Below are 21351 nucleotides of genomic sequence, written 5' to 3'. Positions count from 1 at the left end.
GTGTGTGTGTGATATGTGTGTGTGTGTGTGTGTGCTCCTTGGTATTCAGCACTGTTCATGCAGTGCAGGGAGCGAGTTTAGACAGGGACACGGCTGGGAGGGAAGGAGGCAGGCGAGAGAGGGAGGGTGAGCGAGGAGGAGTGAAAGAAAGGGAGTTAAGAGAGTGGCACAGAGAGAGGAAGGGACAAGGGGAAATAGAAAGATGACAGGAAAACAGAAGCTTGATGGGATTGAGACTGGGATGAAAGAGGAGAAAGACTGGCTACATTGTTCATAAGTCCAGTCTAAAATGAATCCTGAGAGGGCCTTTAAACCCTGGGGGGCAGTCATGCTTCCCCACCCACTGGATATCCACTGGATAGTCTGCCAATGTGTGTGTGTATGGTGTGGTGTGTGTGTATTGTGTGTTTGTGAAGGGCTTTACTGTATTTGTATATTTGACTGTGTTTACATATGAAGCAGTTTGTCAACAGCCTGACTGGACAGAGTGATGTTCCTCATCTGGTGATTGGACGGAAGGGGAGGGGGAGGGGTTAGTCTATGGGACAACTAGGAGAGGGAGAGAGAGGGCGGGTGAGAAAGGAAGGAGTTGAGAGAGAGAGTGGACGGGAGAGGGCAGGAAGGGGGGGACTGTTCAGTGATGGGAGATTAGAGATTCCACAGTAAAGTAATTACACTGAGCCCCCGATTTTTCACTTTAAAATGTATATTCCATTGATTTCAAAGTAGATCAGAACATGTGACTATGCACAATGGCTTCTGAACTATTTATACAGTAATACAAAAAGAGTATGTAAAAGCTGTGTAGATTCAAAGTTTGTATCTTCCTGTAAATTTGTTTTTGTAAAATCCTCAGTGGAAATTGTTTAAAGTAGTCTTTATTAATAGAGTTGTATGGTTTTTTTAAACTTCGAAATCAATGGTGTTTGTTTGGTATACATTTTTAAGTGAGGCTCAGTGTAATTCCGTTACCATGGCCCAGCTACTTTTCTATTCCGTAATTCCCATGAGACTTCACTCAGCTTGTTGATGAGAACGCCCATGGGCTAATAAAGGTCCTGTTTGGAGTTTGGTCTGTTTTTCTGTGAGAAACAGACTTCTAAAAATACCGTAATAGGCTCGATTTCAACCAATCGGCCACTGACCCTGGAGCTCTGCGTCACCACCCTGCCCTCCAGCTGGTCACAGAGCAGGAGAACGGATCTGTAGCCTCCAGTTGAAAGTGGGCAGAACAAAGGGAAGCGGAGTTCTTCAAAGGCAACCGACTGTTTCACGCTACTGTTTTTAACTCCCCACAGTTCCGCAGCAGCCATTCGGTCAGTTGACTCCCACGAGGCACCAGGCCGGTCCAGTTGGGAAGGAGAACAAAGGCACGAGATGCTCACCGGTTTCCCGGAGGAGGCATGTCAGCCGGTGGCGGTGTGCAGCGCGTGCTGCTGTTAATTATCCCGATGTTTCTACTCGCGCTACAGCTCCTGGTCGGGCTCCGGTTGCCGCGAGCAGACCACGCAGGTAGCCCCGGGGCCTTTAAAGACGGGGTCGCCTTCACGGTGATCAGCATAGAACCGGAGAGAAGGAGCGCGCGCCAAACGGGATCATTGGATTTTTTACGGGATGAGACGGGAGCGAGCCGCGGGTACGAAGATGAAAACGAGATGCCCATTGGTGACCGGGTGAGAGCAAACTACGAGCGCGCAAACACACACAGTTGGGACGAGGACAAGATAGGGCAGACTGACCCCCGATCAGTGACAGTGGCAACTGTCCTGCAGCAGTAGTGATCAGTGGTCAGGGAGGAGCAGGTTTCAGCTGCTCATTTTTGTTGGTATTTCAATAATACATCCCCCATCTCTCCACTCACCCCCCTCTCCTCCTTTCCTGGCAATCCCCCATCATCATCTCCCCCTCTCTCATTTAGGATGTTTCGCTTTGGCTCTCTAATTCTCTCTCCCCTCCTAAGGCTAGCTCCTAGTCAGTCTGGTGAGTCATCATAGACTCCTCTCCCTCCTCCTTCCTGGGTTGCCATGGTGACCACAGTGGTCTCCAAGGGTGGGGTGGGCTGTGTGCTTGTGTGTGTATATGTGTGTGTGTGTTAGTATGCCTCAGGCATGCATGTCACTAGCAGGGCTGGAGTCAGAGCCCTTGACCTGTCTGTACATCTCTCATACCTGAGGGGCCAACACACGCTCGGGCACACACATTCCTCTACATGATTTCTTCTTCTCCGCTCTTTGATCTCCACTCCCACTGACACCTATGGAGTATGTGTGTGTTTCATTTACATTTTATTAACTTACAAATACTGAGCTGACATGTGTTTGAATGTTCATACTGACCGTATTATTTGTGACAGAAATTGATTATGTAGTATGCTTATTGGTCACAGTATGGATAGTTAGTATGGCAGAAGTTCCCGGATGTTGTACTACATTCGCCAAAATATGAAGTATACAAGCAGTGGACACTATTTCTGTGCTTTCTGGGCCCATAAGGAAATTCTTCAGAAAATGGGCGTGGCTTCACAACATTTTTAGATAAAAAAATGGCGGAAAATATGCAGTAGGAGTCCGACGAGAGTGGATACAAATTCACAGCTTTAACTAATTATGACAAAATGTTAAGAAAATGTTGAGCAATGTAATAAAGTAATGCGTTTTCAAATAAGTTACTTTACACGTTATGTTGGCTGACAATTTGTTAGCTACGGTAGCCTTACGAACCGCATAGCATATCATTACAGCCGTTGCTTGTATGCAGCGATTTTATTATGTAAATCTTGGTGGGGCAAAGTCCCCACCCCCAATTATTTTTAGATGCATGCCAGGAAAGCCACTACACAACACAATACATTAATTGCACAATAACAGTGACAAACAGTGCCCACAACCTGTTAGGGCCTGCATAAAACTGTCCCAACAGCAGTCCCAACACCTTACCACTGCTACACCTGGCTATCAGCGGAGCCTCGTCTGGCAGCAAAATAGTTAATTCAGTCTCATTTACTGCCTTTTAAAAAAACATAGCTGATATGGCTGACTTGCTTTAAAAAACATGGTTTCTATGGAGATGTACAAACTATGGCATAAGCGGACGTTAAGCTGATAAGAGGCAATCCATAATTTCGATTAAGACATTAATGAGCGAGCTAGGACAGACGTAGTCAATATAACTATTTGTTCAGGACTTTTAAAATGTACAGCAACAGAATTCATAACATGGGCCGTTCTTACAGTATTCTCCCTGTACACCAAGTCAGAACCGAAGGATAAATAAAGGGGGCATATAAGCAGACAATGAAAGCTCTTACAATATTTTAATTACATTTCTCTAAAAGAGGCTATGGGCTACATGTGCACCACCAAGTCAGAACAGGTCCCGTGTGGCTCAGTTGGTAGAGCATGGTGTTTGCAACGCCAGGGTTGTGGGTTCGATTCCCACGGGGGACCAGTACGGAGAAAAAAAATTATGAAATGTATGCGTTCACTACTGTAAGATCGCTCTGGATAAGAGCGTCTGCTAAATGACTAAAATGTAAATGTAACAGTAGGCTAAGTTATGAGGGGAAAAGGGACCAAATTATTATGGTGAGGCACATGGGCTACTAACAACTTGCTACACAACATACACTTAGTATTACTTTCTTAGCTACAGTATACATAGCTCCCTGGAATATAACATAATTTAAGCAGCAACATACAAGACATGTTTGGACTCACCTTGTTGTTCTGTGTTCACTTGAACAGGAAGGTGGTGCAGCGGTCCTTCTTTTGTGCAAATTTTGTCATCAAAGTCTGGTATTCTCTGGATTTATGGTGCTTTCAAGACAACTCGGAACTCGGAAAAAACAATCGAATCATGACGTTAGTGATCTTCAGTTCGGAGCGCTAGAAAGAGGCCAGAGTTCCCGACTTGCAATTCTGAGTTGGATGACCGTTCAAAACGTATTTTCCCAGTTGTTTTGAACTCACTAAAGTCTGAGATTTCCGAGTTTCCAGTTGTTTTGAACGCAGCAGAAGTCATGCTGGATTGACAGCAGGGCCAGTGTGTTCAACCTTTTCTGGCCTGTGGTGTTGCATGTGAATGTTTATCCTTTTAAGCTTGGAAAAGACACCCTAAAACCCAGACTTGGACCACACACACCCACCCACTCCACTGAATATCAGGCTACTGATTGCTTTGTAATGCTTGCAGTTAGCCACTGATTCCTTCCAAACCACTCATTGTTGAATTTGCGATTTCCATCTTGTTGTGTAATGTTTATGTCCAATGGCCGATGAGAACCTATACATTTTATCTAGAATTTCTCTTCATATGACAAGGATTGAAAAGGATTTGCCAGTAGATTGTCGACTTGATTCATGATGACTGCTTGTCTAGTTTGCTAGCTAAGATTTTGAAAGTATGATGTTGACATGATCAGTCCAACCAAAGCTACGGTAGATATAATGTGATTTGACATTTTATCTGTGGCCAATGACCTTGAGCCTTCTTGGATGGGCACTTCTAATGCAACTATGGCAGCACCCAAGGGGCTGGAATTTGAGCTCTCCCTGTGGAATTTGCAGTGACGTAGGGTCTACATGAGTGACAGAACACTGAGCCAATCATGGTGCAACTAGAGAACATTACCAACCCCTAAGCTCTGTATTTTCTGCTGGCTGCCCCACCACCACAGAAAGCACTGAGCTAGGGTGAAACACCTGCATTTTGGAGCTGCCTTAATAAAGCCACATTGCTTTCTTGAGTAACTACATTTATTTTATTTTTTTACATTGTTTGCAAACTCATGTGACATGTATTAATGCCAAAAAAACAGGCAAAACTATTTATTTTTTCAGCTAAACAGGTAGAGCTCAAAACAAGAGGGTGCTCTGCCCCACCTGCACTGAATGACGGGTCACCACTGCTTGTATGTACCGGTATGTCAGTGGCGGTCTGTGCCGTTTTAAGATGGAGGGCAATGTTTGTTTTATGAGCATGGCCTTATTTCTATTACAGCCTTCTTAGATGACTGTCATCCATATTCCATTCACTCAGCTCAATGTAACATTGATAGGTTTAGACTACTACATGATACTCAAATGTTCCCTAACATGAGGTTGCTACAAACTATGAATGGAAGATTACAACGTAGGTGCACACAGGTCGAGAGAAAATGTGACAGTGACACAGCCTCGCCTGCATCTAGCTGATCTAGGGTGTAATCATTAGTACACCAGTTGCAAACGAGAGTTTGTATTGGACAAATTCAGGTATGTTTGTCCCCGTTTTTAGTTTACTTCAGTTTAAGAAACATTTAACAGAATGAATAAACCCCTGGTTACACGTTAACAGAACTGACATTTATAGCATCCACGTATTTCTTACATCTATGTACTCTTCTCACCTTTTCCCTTCATTTGTGCACTCTTCTCACCTTTTCCCTTCATTTGTGCACTCTTCTCACCTTTTCCCTTCATTTGTGTACTCTTCTCACCTTTTCCCTTCATTTGTGCACTCTTCTCACCTTTTCCCTTCATTTGTGCACTCTTATCACCTTTTCCCTTCATTTGTGCACTCTTCTCACCTTTTCCCTTCATTTGTGCACTCTTCTCACCTTTTCCCTTCATTTGTGCACTCTTCTCACCTTTTCCCTTCATTTCATTCTACACAGTAAATTTGAAAGTGTTAAATTTAACACTGTCAGCGAGTACATATGGTCCCACTATACACAGAGTAAAAAGTACGCTGATCCAAGTGTTACATTTCTAGTGTTGATTTAACACTGAGGAGTGCAAAAAGTTAACACTACACTGGCCGATGTTGATCAAATGTAACACTAAGAGGTAATCAACACTGAGTGTTGGTGACACTCACTAGTGTTGATCTAGGGTGACTCCTAGAGTAAAAATGTGTTTACTCTATTCAGTGTTAATGTGTTTACTCTTCCCCCATGTAAATGGAAATTAGATTTTGTAAAAGCACTTGGAATTTCACAATAAACTCAATCAAAGCGGTTTCAACATTCAAATATGTTTATTATGACCAAACCATAAGTCCCAGCCCTGGCTTAAACTGTTATCAAGTGACAGTAGAATCTAGTCAAAAGAATCCCTTGCTCCATATGACATGAGCAAATCAAAAGGTTTGTGGTACATTATGTTATTTACATGAAATACCTTGCATGGTGGACTTTGCTTCAAAACTTTAAATGCATGCAAATGATCATCAAAACATAAGGTTTCAAGAGCTGACCCAACCTAAAAAAACATTTTCCTCTTTCAGAACAATAGCCTTAATTTTGTAAAATACTGGCATTTCAATGACTACTTCACCACATATGACCAAATCAAGATGATATTCTGTACCATGGGGCTTTACCCATTTAACTGACTAAACATTTGTGTGCCCTGAGACATTCAACTTGGCAGCAATCTCATGGCTTTCTTTCAGGTCATTGAGCCTTGACATCTTTCCTGGACCTATAGCTAGTCTATCCTGGCTGAAGGTTTCCCAATTATATGCCATGTCATTTGTGTTTCTTGGCTAAGGTCATAGTGACATTCTTAAAACTTCAGTTGCTTTTTAAAGAAATGTTTTGCCTCATAGCGCATACACCATGACTGAAGAATGAACCCAATATTCCCTATACAACGAGATAATGTATCATGAAGTGGTGTTTCAGTAACAGATTTCTATCAGGAAACAAATACTTGAAAAGCCTATGATGTTCAGCAATGAAGTGCATCAGATAGATAGTCATGCCCTCTGTTAGTATAGGAGAAAACACAATAGTAGTAACAGTAGTAGTAACAGAAGCAGCTGCCAGTATTTATCATCTTTCTGTACCAGATCACCAAATATCAATGGCGAATTACGGAGAAGACACCAAGACTGAACAGCATTTAGACCCAAATCATTGCTCCCATCATCCAATTTGAGTGCAGGTGGACGATTCCTCCTCTCTGTGTACAGTCGTGGCCAAATGTTTTGAGAATGACGCAAATATTGACTCTTTGCATTAACTTCAATTAATTGTCAATAAAAACCTTTGACAGTTATGAAATACTTGTAATTATACTTCAGTATTCCATAGTAACATCTGACAAAAATATCTAAAGACACTGAAGCAGCAAATGTTGTGGAAATTAATATTTGTGTCATTCTCAAAACTTTTGGCCATGACTGTATAGTCCATCTTTCAAATCAAAGTAAACTCCATCTTTAAAATTGTGCCCCGAGTTAAACATGCCACTTGTGTTTGGGTTCTTCAGAATTGACTGCAACGTCTGGAGAATTGGAACATAAGAAAATGTATCAGTTATGACGGTTTGATCATAAGTTCCAGTAGTTTTGTTTCTTCAGTTGTCAAATCTAACACCAAGGACTTTCTCAACTGGTTGAACTGTTCCTCATTTTTGTATAAAATAAGCACGTCGTTTTGATACTGAATTCAACAAATGTGAAAGGATTTTCAATATCCTGAAAATAATGTATTTTTCTGACAATTTGTGTCTTTTGAAGATATACATGTAAGAGCAGTCGCTTTAGCTTGACCCTGTATCTCTTGAACCTCTTCTGCCGTGGAAGATACAAAACTATTTAAAGTCTGACCTACACCTGCAGCCTGCAGTTGTGCAATAGCAGACGCACGCACATCAAGTGTGTTCTTGTTAGATATTGGTACATGGTTACAACTAGAATTTGAAGGAAAATCAGCATTACTTGGTTGATCATCAACGGCTGTATTAGCATTTGACAGTCTCCGGATTGTGCCTTGTTCAAATGCTTCCTAAAGTCTGAAAATGGACCAAATACATTAGTGCAGGAGTCTAGCTCTGAGCTCAGAAACCCTTGGAGTCTCCTTAACCTTCCCAATGTCTATGATGTACACAGTTGTCTTATGAAGGTGGACATGTTGCTCAGCATTGTATTGTAAGCAGTACCAAAAACAAAGTGAGTCTTGAAAAGCTCATCGAAGCACCAAGAGCGCTCGTTGACTTGCAAGGCGCTCTTGTCCAGGATGATGAAGTAAGCATGGATGCTGCTCTTCCTGGTCCCGACTGCAAGAAGATATGGTTGGCGGCTCTGGCCAATCGCATCATGGTGCTCCTGGATACTGGTTCCTGCCTGAAGACGATAAAAACAAACACTATCATTAGTACATCATAACGGCCGCAGTACTGTCTATTAATAAGAATGTCACCATTATTAGTACATCATAACGGCCGCAGTACTGTCCATTAATAAGAATGTCACCATCATTAGTACATCATAACGGCTGCAGTACTGTCTATTAATAAGAATGTCACCATTATTAGTACATCATAACGGCCGCAGTACTGTCCATTAATAAGAATGTCACCATTATTAGTACATCATAACGGCCGCAGTACTGTCTATTAATAAGAATGTCACCATTATTAGTACATCATAACGGCCGCAGTACTGTCCATTAATAAGAATGTCACCATCATTAGTACATCATAACGGCTGCAGTACTGTCTATTAATAAGAATGTCACCATTATTAGTACATCATAACGGCCGCAGTACTGTCTATTAATAAGAATGTCACCATTACTAGTACATCATAACGGCCGCAGTACTGTCTATTAATAAGAATGTCACCATTATTAGTACATCATAACGGCCGCAGTACTGTCTATTAATAAGAATGTCACCATTATTAGTACATCATAACGGCCGCAGTACTGTCCATTAATAAGAATGTCTCCATCATTAGTACATCATAACGGCCGCAGGACTGTCCATTAATAAGAATGTCACCATTATTAGTACATCATAACGGCCGCAGTACTGTCTATTAATAAGAATGTCACCATTATTAGTACATCATAACGGCTGCAGTACTGTCTATTAATAAGAATGTCACCATTATTAGTACATCATAACGGCCGCAGTACTGTCTATTAATAAGAATGTCACCATTATTAGTACATCATAACGGCCGCAGTACTGTCTATTAATAAGAATGTCACCATTATTAGTACATCATAACGGCCGCAGTACTGTCCATTAATAAGAATGTCACCATTATTAGTACATCATAACGGCCGCAGTACTGTCCATTAATAAGAATGTCACCATTATTAGTACATCATAACGGCCGCAGCACTGTCTATTAATAAGAATGTCACCATTATTAGTACATCAAAACGGCCGCAGTACTGTCCATTAATAAGAATGTCACCATTATTAGTACATCATAACGGCCGCAGTACTGTCCATTAATAAGAATGTCTCCATCATTAGTACATCATAACGGCCGCAGGACTGTCCATTAATAAGAATGTCACCATCATTAGTACATCATAACGGCCGCAGTACTGTCCATTAATAAGAATGTCACCATCATTAGTACATCATAACGGCCGCAGCACTGTCTATTAATAAGAATGTCACCATTATTATTACATCATAACGGCTGCAGTACTGTCCATTAATAAGAATGTCACCATCATTAGTACATCATAACGGCCGCAGTACTGTCCATTAATAAGAATGTCACCATCATTAGTACATCATAACGGCTGCAGTACTGTCCATTAATAAGAATGTCACCATCATTAGTACATCATAACGGCCGCAGCACTGTCCATTAATAAGAATGTCACCATCATTAGTACATCATAACGGCCGCAGTACTGTCCATTAATAAGAATGTCACCATCATTAGTACATCATAACGGCTGCAGTACTGTCCATTAATAAGAATGTCATCATCATTAGTACATCATAACGGCCGCAGTACTGTCCATTAATAAGAATGTCACCATCATTAGTACATCATAACGGCTGCAGTACTGTCCATTAATAAGAATGTCAATACAAACCTTTTGGAATATCACAAGATGCTGTTCAGCTTGGGATGCAGACATCTTGCCTGGTCTTTTGCAGCCTTGTGATGAAGGAGGAATCAAATGGAGAAGGATGAGGAAACGTCACCTTCCCATCCTAAACAAAGAGATCCTGATTAAAATGGTACATTCCATCATCAGTGACATAAACATTTCAGAGTTATTTGAAATATAAATGATAAATTACGATCATCTAACCATCAGCATTCGTGTCAGCTCCCTCATCACCTGCAGATTCAGCCATCTGGATCAGCTCCTGAAGTTCAGCTCCCTGAGTGGCCTTGCTTAGGGCCTTGCTTAGGGCCTTGCTTAGGGCCTTGCTTAGGGCCTTGCTTAGGGCCTTCCTTAGGGTCTTACACAGCATGATGATCTTTTGCTTGAATATAGTTGGCCACCTCTCCAAAAACTTGGCTGATGTTCCCTCCAAACAGCAGCACAAAATCCTGTTCAATCTGAAACTAATAAGACAAAAACATTCCACTTTAACCTCCAAAACGAGTTTGAGTAAATCACCAGCCTACACATTAATTGAACTACTATTACTGGCCAACCTGAATTGGCATCTAGAGATTAAACACAATTTATACAACTTAAAACGTTTTTTTTTTTTTTTAAGTCTTACCAAGCCCTTCACATCCAGAAAGCATGGAAATTGGGTTAGGATGGTGAAGCATTTACTCGGGTCGTGGGTCATCTTCTTCCTGTACTCAAAGGTCAATCTCATCTTCCGTTTCTTCATCAGAAGAATGCTTTATAAGAGAAATGGCCTCTCGGCACTGGTCTTCACTCAGGGTAGCCAAAGTGGATGGACCGGACTCAGTTGGCCCTCCAAAGTATAGTTGAGTGGGCCGTTTTTCTGATGAAACCAAATTCCTTGATTCTATACGAGAGGTACCCTTCTCCACTATTAGGGTCGTAAAAATGTTCCTTAAGAATATGAACATGGTTACTAATCTTGAAAGAAAAAACAAATAACCACGTCCTATTTGCTCAGATACCATACCAGACGAATTAACCGCAGATGCCCTTTGCGCTGTAGGGATCCTTCAGGTATGGGAACAAGGAGACGATGCCTTGTGCAAACGTTTCTCTCACTCTGCACGGTGGTGATGTCCTGACAAGAATATAATGTTATGTTTAGGTGGCAATCAGAATCTCCACAAGCAGCACTGGTCCCCAGTCAGATAAATATCAGGAGTGATTTTTGAATCAGTATCATGCCCATCGAGTTTGATACAAGAGAAGTCTTCTACCAATAGCAGTGGATGGTCAGCAGTAGCCTAACCAATTATGTGACTGAGATACTGATACAGAAGTCATTTTTAACATTCAGCAGATATGGGAGCAAGTAATGCTCAACAATTTGTGTTATGAATCTTTCCTTTAAACTTACCCATGAGTCTCTGTCATTGCCGAAACAAGAATGTTGATCATCTTTCGTCTGGCTTTTAGTTTTGGAGTATTCCTTGATGACAACCTCTCCACCAGGCTTTTTCTTCAGTATGCTCTCTATTAGCTGTAAAAAATAAATTAAAAAAAACAGCAGTGTGAAATCCATTTTATGACAAGTTAATTGAAGAATGAATTACAAACTTACATTGTTTGCTTCGTCATCAGATCTTTGACACTTCCGTGAGGGGCTTCCATCCTCGCTCAAAATGATTGTATCATCCGACTCATGGTCTGAACCACCCATCATAGAACTGGCAGAGACAGGACTCATCAGGGAAGATTCTGAAATACACAAAGACAACAATACAGGCATGTCAAATGTATGGTTATATTGAAAGTGATGCCACAAGTAACCAAGACTTGAAAACCAGCACATACCTTTAGCATCATTGTTCAGTGTGAGCTTGAAAACACCAAGATCTGGCCGTGTCACCACCTCCTCAAACCCATCCCCATTAACTTCAGTTCCAGACCCATCATACAGCTTTACCTCTGATAAACTAATAACTTTCCTCAAATTTCAGGAAAGCTGTGATAAACATTAAGACAACAACCTACAATTAGAATTGCAATTGTAATGGTACGAGTAATCAGATTGACTGGTATGAAAACAATACATTTATTTCCAATCAAAAAGGTTTAAGTGTCAGGTTAATGATCTTGCCATATTTTTGTTCACCATTGAATTTCACCCTGATCAGCATGACTAGGTCTGAAAGCAGTTAGGAGATAAGGCCAGCATGGATGAAAAGCATTACATTTGTATTTCAAATCATGACACATTATATCACGATGACTACAAACATTTCACCAATAATCCTTTAGTTAAGTAATGATCATTTCAAAGTATATTTTGAAAATATTGGATCATGACCACAACTTTTCTGATATTACTTGAAGCAGGTCCCAAACTACAGCAGACAGACTATTCAACTCACATTCACTGTCCCAGAATATGGACACGGCCTAATTAGTCCAGTAAAATCCACTCATAATTCCAGCTAGTCACTAATATTATGTTGTCATGTTCTAGGACCAGTCTTACAAGACCGCCAAAATGAACTGGTTACAGAGCGAGTGCGAAACGCAGTTAGCTAGGTGCCGATGCAATGGCCACAATATTTAAAAGCATCACGCACAAGTCGAAAATGTAGTTATAATTTGGCTAAATAAACAACTCACCTTAGATTAGTCCTCAATATATACAGTTGAAGTCAGAAGTTTACATACACCTTTGCCATATACATTTAAACTCAGTTTTTCACAATTCCTGACATTTAATCCTAGTAAAGATTCCCTGTCTTAGGTCAATTAGGATCACCACTTTATTTTAAGAATGTGAAATGTCAGAATAATAGTAGAGAGTGATTTATTTCAGCTTTTATTTCTTTCATCACATTCCCAGTGGGTCAGAAGTTTACGTACACTCAATTAGTATTTGGTAGCATTGCCTTTAAACTGTTTAACGTGGGTCAAATGTTTCGGGTAGCCTTCCACAAGCTTCCCACAATAAGTTGGGTGCATTTTGGCCCTTTCCTCCTGACAGAGCTGGTGTAACTGAGTCAGGTTTGTAGGCTTCCTTGCTCACACACTTTTTCAGTTCTGCCCACAAATTTTCTATGGGATTGAGGTCAGGGCTTTGTGATGGCCACTCCAATACCATGACTTTGTTGTCCTTAAAACATTTTGCAAGTATGCTTGGGGTCATTGTCCATTTGGAAGACCCATTTGCGACCAAGCTTTAACTTCCTGACTGATGTCTTGAGATGTTGCTTCAATATATCCACATAATTTTTCTTCCTCATGATGCCATCTATTTTGTGAAATGCACCAGTCCCTCCAGCAGCAAAGCACCCCCACAACATGATGCTGCCACCCCCGTGCTTCACGGTTGGGATGGTGTTCTTTGGCTTGCAAGCCTCCCCCCTTTTCCTCTAAACATAACAATGGTCATTATGGCCAAACAGTTCTATTTTTGTTTCATCAGACCAGAGGACATTTCTCCAAAAAGTACGATCTTTGTCCCCATGTGCAGTTGCAAACCGTAGTCTGGCTTTTTTATGGCGGTTTTGGAGCAGTGGCTTTTCCTTGCTGAGCAGCCTTTCAAGTTATGTCGATATAGGACTCGTTTTACTGTGGATATAGATACTTTTGTACCTGTTTTCTCCAGCAGCTTCACAAGGTCCTTTGCTGTTGTTCTGGGATTGATTTGCACTTTTCACACCAAAGTCCGTTCATCTCTAGGAGACAGAATGTGTCTTCTTCCTGAGCGGTATGACGGCTGCGTGGTCCCATGGTGTTTATACTTGCATACTATTGTTTGTAAAGATGAACGTGGTACCTTCAGGCGTTTGGAAATTGCTCCCAAGGATGAACCAGACTTTTTTTTTTTTTCTGAGGTCTTGGCTGATTTATTTTCCCATGATGTCAAGCAGAGGCACTTAGTTTGAAGGTAGGCCTTGAAATACATCCACAGGTACACCTCCAATTGACTCAAATTATGTCAATTAGCCTATCTGAAGCTTCTAAAGCCATGACAATTTTCTGGAATTTTCCAACCTGTTTAAAAGGCACAGTCAACTTAGTGTATATAAACTTCTGACCCACTGGAATTGTGATACAGTGAATTATAAAAGTGAAAATCTGTCTGTAAACAATTGTTGGAAAAATAACTTGTGTCATGCACAAAGTAGATGTCCTAACCGACTTGCCAAAACTATAGTTTGTTAACAAGAAATTTGTGGAGTGGTTGAAAAACAAGTTTTAATGACTCCAACCTAAGTGTATGTAAACGTCCGAGTTCAACTGTAAGTATTCAGACCCTTTGCTATGAGACTCGAAATTGAGCTCAGGTGCATCTTGTTTCCATTGATCATCCTTGAGATGTTTCTACAACTTGATTGGAGTCCACCTGTGGTAAATTAAATTGATTGGACATGATTTGGAAACGCACACACCTGTCTACATAAGGTCACACTGTTAACAGTGCATGTCAGAGCAAAAACCAAGCCATAAGGAATTGTCTGTTTTGTGAGGCACAGATCTAAGGAAGGGTACCCAAAAATGTTGGGAGCATTGAAGGTCCCCAAGAACTCAGTGACCTCCATCATTCTTAAATGGAAGAAGTTTGGAACCACCAAGATTCTTCCTAGAGCTGGCCACCTGGGCAAATGGAGCAATCAGGGGAAAAGGGCCTTGGTCAGTGAGGTGACCAAGAATCCGATGGTCATTCTGACAAAGCTCCAGAGTTACTCTGTGGGGATGGGAGAGCCTTCCAGAAGGACAACCATCTCTGCAGGACTCCACCAATCAGGGTTTTATGGTAGAGTGGCCAGACGGTAGCCATTCCTCAGTAAAAGGCACACCAGCCCGCTTTGAGTTTGCCAAAAGGCACCTAAAGGACTCTCAGACCATGAGAAACAAGATTCTCTGGTCTGATGAAACCAAGATTGAACTCTTTGCCTGAATGCCAAGCGTCACGTCTGGAGGAAACCTGGCACCGTCCCTACGGTGAAGCATGGTGGTGGCAGCATCATGCTGTGGGATGTTTTTCAGCTGCAGGAACTGGGAGACTAGTCAGGATCAAGGGAAAGATGAATGAAGCAAAGTACAGAGGTCCTTAATGAAAACATGCTCCAGAGTGCTCAGGACCTCAGACTGGGGTGAAGGTTCACCTTCCAACAGGACAACAACCCTAAGTACACAGCCAAGACAACGCAGGAGTGGCTTCGGGACAAGTCTCTGAATTTTCTTGAGTGGCCCAGCCAGAACCCGTCACACCCGATCTCACATCTCTGGAGACCTGAAAATAGCTGTGCAGCGATGCTTCCCATCCAACCTGACAGAACTTGAGAGGATCTGCAGAGAGGAATGGAAGGAAGTCCCCAAATACAGGTGTGCCAAGCTTGTAGAGTCATATCCAAGAAGACTCGCAGCTGTAATCGCTACCAAAGGTGCTTCAAAATACTGAGTAAAGAGTATGAATACTTATGTAAATGTGATCAGTTTTTTTTTTAATATATACATTTGCTAAAATTTCTAAAAGCTAGTTTTTGCTTTGTCTTTATGGGGTATTGTGTGTAGATTGATGAGGGAAAAAAACTATTAAATACATTTTAGAATAAGGCTGTAACTTAACAAAATGTGGAAAAGTCAAGGGGTCTGAATACTTTCCGAATGCACTGTAAGCGGTATAGTCATTGTGCGTTCTCAATGGACATTTTTTATGAAGTCGTAAGATGTCTAGCTAGTAATTTGTTAGGTATGCTAACAAGCTAGCAAGAAGTTGCATAGCAACAGCATCAACTTCCTGTAGACCGGTCGAAGCGCTAGTACACTCAACTGAAAGTATACTGTTCGTTTACAGTATACTAAAATGAACTAATAGCATGTAGTATATACTCATTAAGTATGTAGTATACAGTATGTTAGTATGGGTATTCGAACACAGCTTATGTGTGTTTGTGATTGCGAGTGGTGTGCATGTGTTACCCTGTTGACACGTGTGTCTACCCACAGGAGAGAGGTAGAGGGTTTGAGCTGCAGCAGTGGGCATCAGGTGAGCCCTCCTTCACTGCAGAGCTGGAACGTGTCATTGCCTACATTACCACACCACAGGTACATAGCCATGCCCACTTTACACCTTGGCCCACACATCATAAATAATTCAGATAGAAATGCACTGTATAGAACAGACCTGGGGCCGTAGTCATGAAGCGTCTTAGAGTAGAAATGCTGATCTAGGATCAGGTCCCTCCTGTCCACAATCTTTTTCATTATATAATATTTTTCATTATAAAACTGATCCTAGATCAGGCCTGGGTTTCAAATACTTGCAACATTTTATCAACTACGTGTGCCTGTGAGCTTGCCTGGCTTAATAAACCAATAACAAAACTCCTAAAACGGCGAAGCCTGCCTGTCTGGCACTCCAGGCAGACTCAAGCAAACACTCAAAGTATTAGAAATGATTGTTCAAATACTTGAACCCAGGTATGTCCTAGATCAGAACTCCTACTTTGTGAGGCTTGACACATACAGCCTAGGTTCTGAGGTATTTCATCATATTTCAAAGACGCTAGGGTCAGAGAGTAATGACAGTGTGGTATTTGAGACCAGACACTTAACATGTCACTGTTAACCATCGTAAATGTTTGACCTAAAAACCTCTGACCCAGGGAGAGCAACATGTGAGAGGTCAGTGGAAAAAAGCCCCCTAAAAAGCAGATTAGGGGTGACAGGCTGCATTTTTCCCAACATCTCTCGCTCAGACAGGAAGTCTGTGTCACATGACTTCCTCTAGGCCTAATGATGACTCAGCACTTCCATTCCTCCTCCAGCCAGGCCCCTCATTACTCTGTCCTGTCCCCCTGCAGGTTAACTGTTCCCGGGTGCTTCTACCAGGTGAGTCCCAGGCTTCACAGGCCCCTGGAGCTCTCTGGCTGCTGTGTGTGGAGGGCTGGAGCCTGCCAAGCCAGGGTCCTCCGTGTGTAGCATACTCTTTCAGGTGTGTATATGTGTGTCTCTGTAAACGTGCCACTGGAACTTCAATACAATATAGCCTATTCTATAGCAATGTGAACCAAACAGTTTGTTACCATCATTCTACAATATCATCATGGGCTCCCGAGTGGCACAGCGGTCTAAGGCACTGCATCTGTGTGAGAGGTGTCACTGTAGTCCCTGGTTTGAATCCAGACTGCATCACATCCGGCCATGATTGGGAGTCACATAGGGCGGCGCACAATTGGCCCAGCGTCGTCCAGGTTTGGCCGGGGTAGGCCGTCATTGTAAATAAGAATTTGATCTTAACCGACTTGCCTAGTTAAATAAAGGGGCTGTACATCCTATATAAACAAGCTCACTTCCTTAAATAAACATGCTCCCTCCCCCAAACTTGTACAAGTAGTTAATAATGTAAAACAGTTTTAAACAAATTATAATCTCTTCCTCATTCAAATATATCTCTCTCTTATCTACAACTCTCTCTCCGTCTGTCTCTGTGTGTAGTATGGATGAGGGTGATACAGGGTTTCTAGAGGCTCTCTCAAAGGCCTGTGATGTCCACAGATTTGACCCCAGTGGTCAGCATGGTGACAGAGCCAGCAGTGGTTACCGTGACGATGGTTTCGGTGGGTTCCGACAGTATCGGGCGTGGCTGGACTGGCGAACAGCGAGAGGACGCAAGCAGAAGAAGAAGAAGGGGGTTCTGTGTAGCGGGTCCCGGACACTCAAGGACATCATGGAGACTCTGGGACATCACACGGTAAAAGCCGATTTATGGTCAATCCGTGTTCTGCAGTGGCCATATAGCATTTACGGCAATGCGGCCTCTGCAGAAGTCAGAGCATTCATAGTTCTTGCGCATCGGGGAGCTGTCATACTCACCCAATAAATCAGTCTGCACCACTTCAATCTCTATAGCCATCTAGCTACACTGAACAAAAATAGAAACGCAACATGTAAAGTGTTGGTCCCATGTTTCATGAGCTGAAATAAAAGATCCCAGAAATGTGATACTCACAAAAAGCTTATGTTTACATCCCTATTAGTGAGCATTTCTCCTTTGCCAAGATAATCCATCCCCCTGACAGGTGTGGCATGTCAAGAAGCTGATTAAACAGCATGATCATTACACAGGTGCACCTTGTCCTGGGGACAATAAAAGGCCACTCTAAAATGTGCAGTATTGTCAAACAACGCAATGCCACAGATGTTTCAAGTTGAGTGAGTGTGCAATTGGCAAACTGACTGCAGGAATGTCCACCAGAGCTGTTGCAGTCCAACCGGCCTCACAACCGCAGACCACGTGTATGGTGTTGTGGGGCGAGCGGTTTGCTGATGTCAACATTGTGAACAAAGTGCCCCATGGTGGCGGTGGGGTTATGGTGTGGGTAGGCATAAGCTACAGACAATGAACACAATTGTATTTTATCTATGGCAGTTTAAATGCAGAGATACTGTGACGAGATTCTGAGGCCCATTGTCCTGCCATTCATCCGCCGCCATCACCTCATGTTTCAGCATGATAATGCACGGACCCATTTCGCAAGGATCTGTACACAATTCCTGGAATCTGAAAAGGTCTGTTCTTCCATGGCCTGCATACTCACCAGACATGTCACCCATTGAGTACGTTTGGGATGTTCTGGATCGACATGTACGACAGCGTATTCCAGTTCCTGCCAATATCCAGAAACTTCGCACAGCCATTGAACAACATTTCACAGCCCACAATCAACTGCCTGATCAACTCTATGTGAAGGAGATGTGTAGCGCTGCATGAGGCAAATGGTGGTCACACCAGATACTGACTGGTTTTCTGATCCACGCCCTACCTAGAGTAGTTCATTGTGCGCTAATCCAGAACCCACCATCTGCATTCCATTGACGTCTTTACCACATCTAACCCCATTACCTTCCCATTCAAAAAAAAAATTGTGAACTTGTCCTGATAGCCTTTCGTCAAAGTTCTGCATGTTTGTTGTGAAGGAAGTTGTCAAGGAAGTGAGCTTGTTTATACAGGATGTACAGCCCCTACCTACCATCAACCAATCATGTCAATGCGGAGCTATACAGCACTATGCGAAGCCCTCCGCGTTGTTAAAACATTTTGGAGGTGCACGGATCACCGTACGGAACTCGATTTGGCCTCCGCAAGCCTCCAGAGGCTACGCAATTGCGTCACACCCTCCGGACCACATTGTCAAATCAAGCATAAATCTTATTTTTTTATTTATTTTTTCAAACAGGCACACACCAACACATACAGTAACTCACACTACAGTACACAACAGATATACACATGTAACATTCACAGTACTCACAGAGTTGCATGCACTCCCGTTTCCATGGCAACAGGGATGAGCTGCCCCTGGCTACCATAGCAACAGAGAATCACACCACTGCTGCAGTTACACACTGTAACCACTGGAAGGGAGTGAAATTCACTTTCTTCTCCCAAATGGATCCCACTAGCCCATCGTTTCCCAACTCGGTCCTCGGGACCCCAAGAGGTGCATGTTTTGGATTTTTCCCTAGCACTACACAGCTGATTCAAATGATCAAAGCTTAATGATTAGTTGATTATTTGAATCAGCTGTGTAGTGCTAGGGCAAAAACCAAAACGTGCACCTCTTGGGGTCCCGAGGACTGAGTTTGGAAAACCCTGCACTAGCCCCAGTGTACATCTCGACCATTGGACAGGTATAAGCAATATAGTAGAATGTTCCTTTTATTCTCCATATTTCTTCTCTAACCTCTCACATCTCCACAAGTGCATAGGAGGTAGGAAATAAAGAGAGGGCAGATTTGGGGGTGTCATCCCCACTAAGAATGGGATTCATACAATGACCTTCCAAACCCATTGCTGTGCTCTGTTCGCCTGCTCTGGAGCATGGTAATAATTAGAACAAAGAGCCATAGATACTGTATATATACACACACACTGATGAAACATAGCCCTAAGCTGTCTTTTCATTGTTTTGCTGCTTTTTAGTGATGTCAAAAGTGTGTTGTGACCAATGATGTGTAAATATACACACACATGGTTGTCTGTTTTTCCCAGGTGGACTTCCTGTATGCTGACCTGCTGAGTGCTGAGTGGAGGGTTCTGCAGAACTGGGCAGAGCTCGGAACTCTGGGGCGCATCCGTCACCTGGTTGCCACGGTGCACCTCCAGTGGGCCGGCTTTGAGGTTGGCGGGACAGAGGCTGAGGTGGTCCGCTATTGGTTCAGCGTTCTACAGGGGCTCCAGGACGCTGGGTTTCGATTGGTCCATAGCTCTCCGGGGGCGGGAAAAAGTGTCCTAAGGCACCAAGTGGACAACGCACACAGCTCTTATACACTAAGCTGGGTTAACACTGGGCCTATACACTGAGACAAACACATGCGCACGGCTTACGCACACACACACACACAGAATAGTCAGTGGTTATGTTCAAGATCACCAAAACCATGATGTGTCATGGGTAAATTGTGACTGACTGATCTACAAGTAATAATGAGTCGTTATTTATTATGCAAGGTGATTTGTAGATCAGTCAGCCGGCAGTCACCTGCACTGTCGCAGGCAATGTCGAACAAGCCCAGTCTGTCACTGTCTGTCAGTCAGTAAAATTCCACTGCAGTGTGTCCCTCTGGTGGTGAAAAAAGGAATCTACACCAGTGTTACCCAGTGGAAGGGTCTGGAACCATTAGTCGGTTGCAACCAAAACCACTCCCTATTGGTTCAGGGCTTTATTTTGAAGGTTTAGGCAGGTCCCTCACCTAAAACCTCATTGAAGCCTCCCAGCAGCCAAAAAAAAAAAGTCTGGGCAGTGGGCTCACCAAAGTTCTGGGAACCAGCAAGGCACAGCTAGAGATTAGCCTGCCTATTCTATTAACCCAGTACAGGCAATACTGGCTGGCATAGCTTGGCATTGAGCACACCCCTGACAACTGTTGAATGGTAATAAAGTAATCTATTCTATCTGGGACTTCGCACTGCAGAAATACCGATCAGGGGTCAACGCCAGTCCTTCATTCAAACACTTTAGTCACCTTTGCTTTATTAATCATTAAGGTTTTATGTACCTTTTTATAAATTTGTATAATCTACTTATGTGAGTTGAGCATGAATATAATCTTTCTTTGTGTTATAATCACAGTGTTATGTGGGGTTGATTATCTGCCGACATGTGCAATGTAAAGACATTTATTGATTTCAAAGATGTTTTCATATTTTTACAAGTGCAATAAAAACAGTTGACACCCCATTTGTCTTGTATGTCGTTATGTAGAGTCCGCTACTGGTTTCATAATGAGTGAGTGTTCTATGTGTAGAATGTTCAGCACACGCGAACATTTCACAGATCGTACACTACACATGACGGTGTCACGGGGAAGTTTTAAACCGTCATAACTTCGTATTCTGCATTATAACCTTCTTATTCAATATTCACTCATAATTCCTGGGACAGGTTGCAACCCGCTTGAGCAGAATGGAATGTACGTTACGTATGTCCACCCTTCCCTACGCAAACGGGACAGATGTTTACGAC

General features: G+C 42.6%; 1 protein-coding gene and 1 long non-coding RNA gene across 4 annotated transcripts; one reads left to right on the top strand and one right to left on the bottom strand.

Annotated features, from left to right (window-relative positions):
• The first annotated feature begins 404 nt into the window (after nt 1–404).
• Nucleotides 405–21066, top strand: LOC106588773 (putative methyltransferase-like protein 24). Of its 3 annotated transcripts, none has more exons than XM_014178174.3 (5): nt 405–1673; nt 15830–15928; nt 16687–16817; nt 17381–17576; nt 19878–21066. In XM_014178174.3, exons 1-5 carry the CDS (start codon nt 1404–1406, stop codon nt 20187–20189), a joined length of 1008 nt encoding a protein of 335 aa, XP_014033649.1. In that variant the 5' UTR covers nt 405–1403; the 3' UTR covers nt 20190–21066. The 3 variants fall into 3 exon arrangements, with proteins under 3 accessions (XP_014033649.1, XP_014033648.1, XP_014033650.1); XM_014178173.3 differs by having other exon boundaries at nt 17321–17576; XM_014178175.3 differs by lacking the exon at nt 15830–15928 and having other exon boundaries at nt 17321–17576.
• Nucleotides 5897–10969, bottom strand: LOC106588775 (uncharacterized). The gene is made up of 3 exons (XR_014382933.1): nt 10482–10969; nt 9836–10317; nt 5897–8109 (listed from the first exon to the last, which is right to left on the bottom strand). It is a non-coding gene; the product is annotated as an uncharacterized LOC106588775 (long non-coding RNA).
• Nucleotides 21067–21351: the final 285 nt, after the last annotated feature.

Source organism: Salmo salar, chromosome 27, assembly GCF_965601325.2.
Source record: "Salmo salar chromosome 27, fSalSal1, whole genome shotgun sequence".
Taxonomy (NCBI): Eukaryota; Metazoa; Chordata; class Actinopteri; order Salmoniformes; family Salmonidae; genus Salmo; species Salmo salar.
Note: the sequence above shows the minus strand (reverse complement) of the source record. Positions and strands in the feature narration are given on the sequence as shown.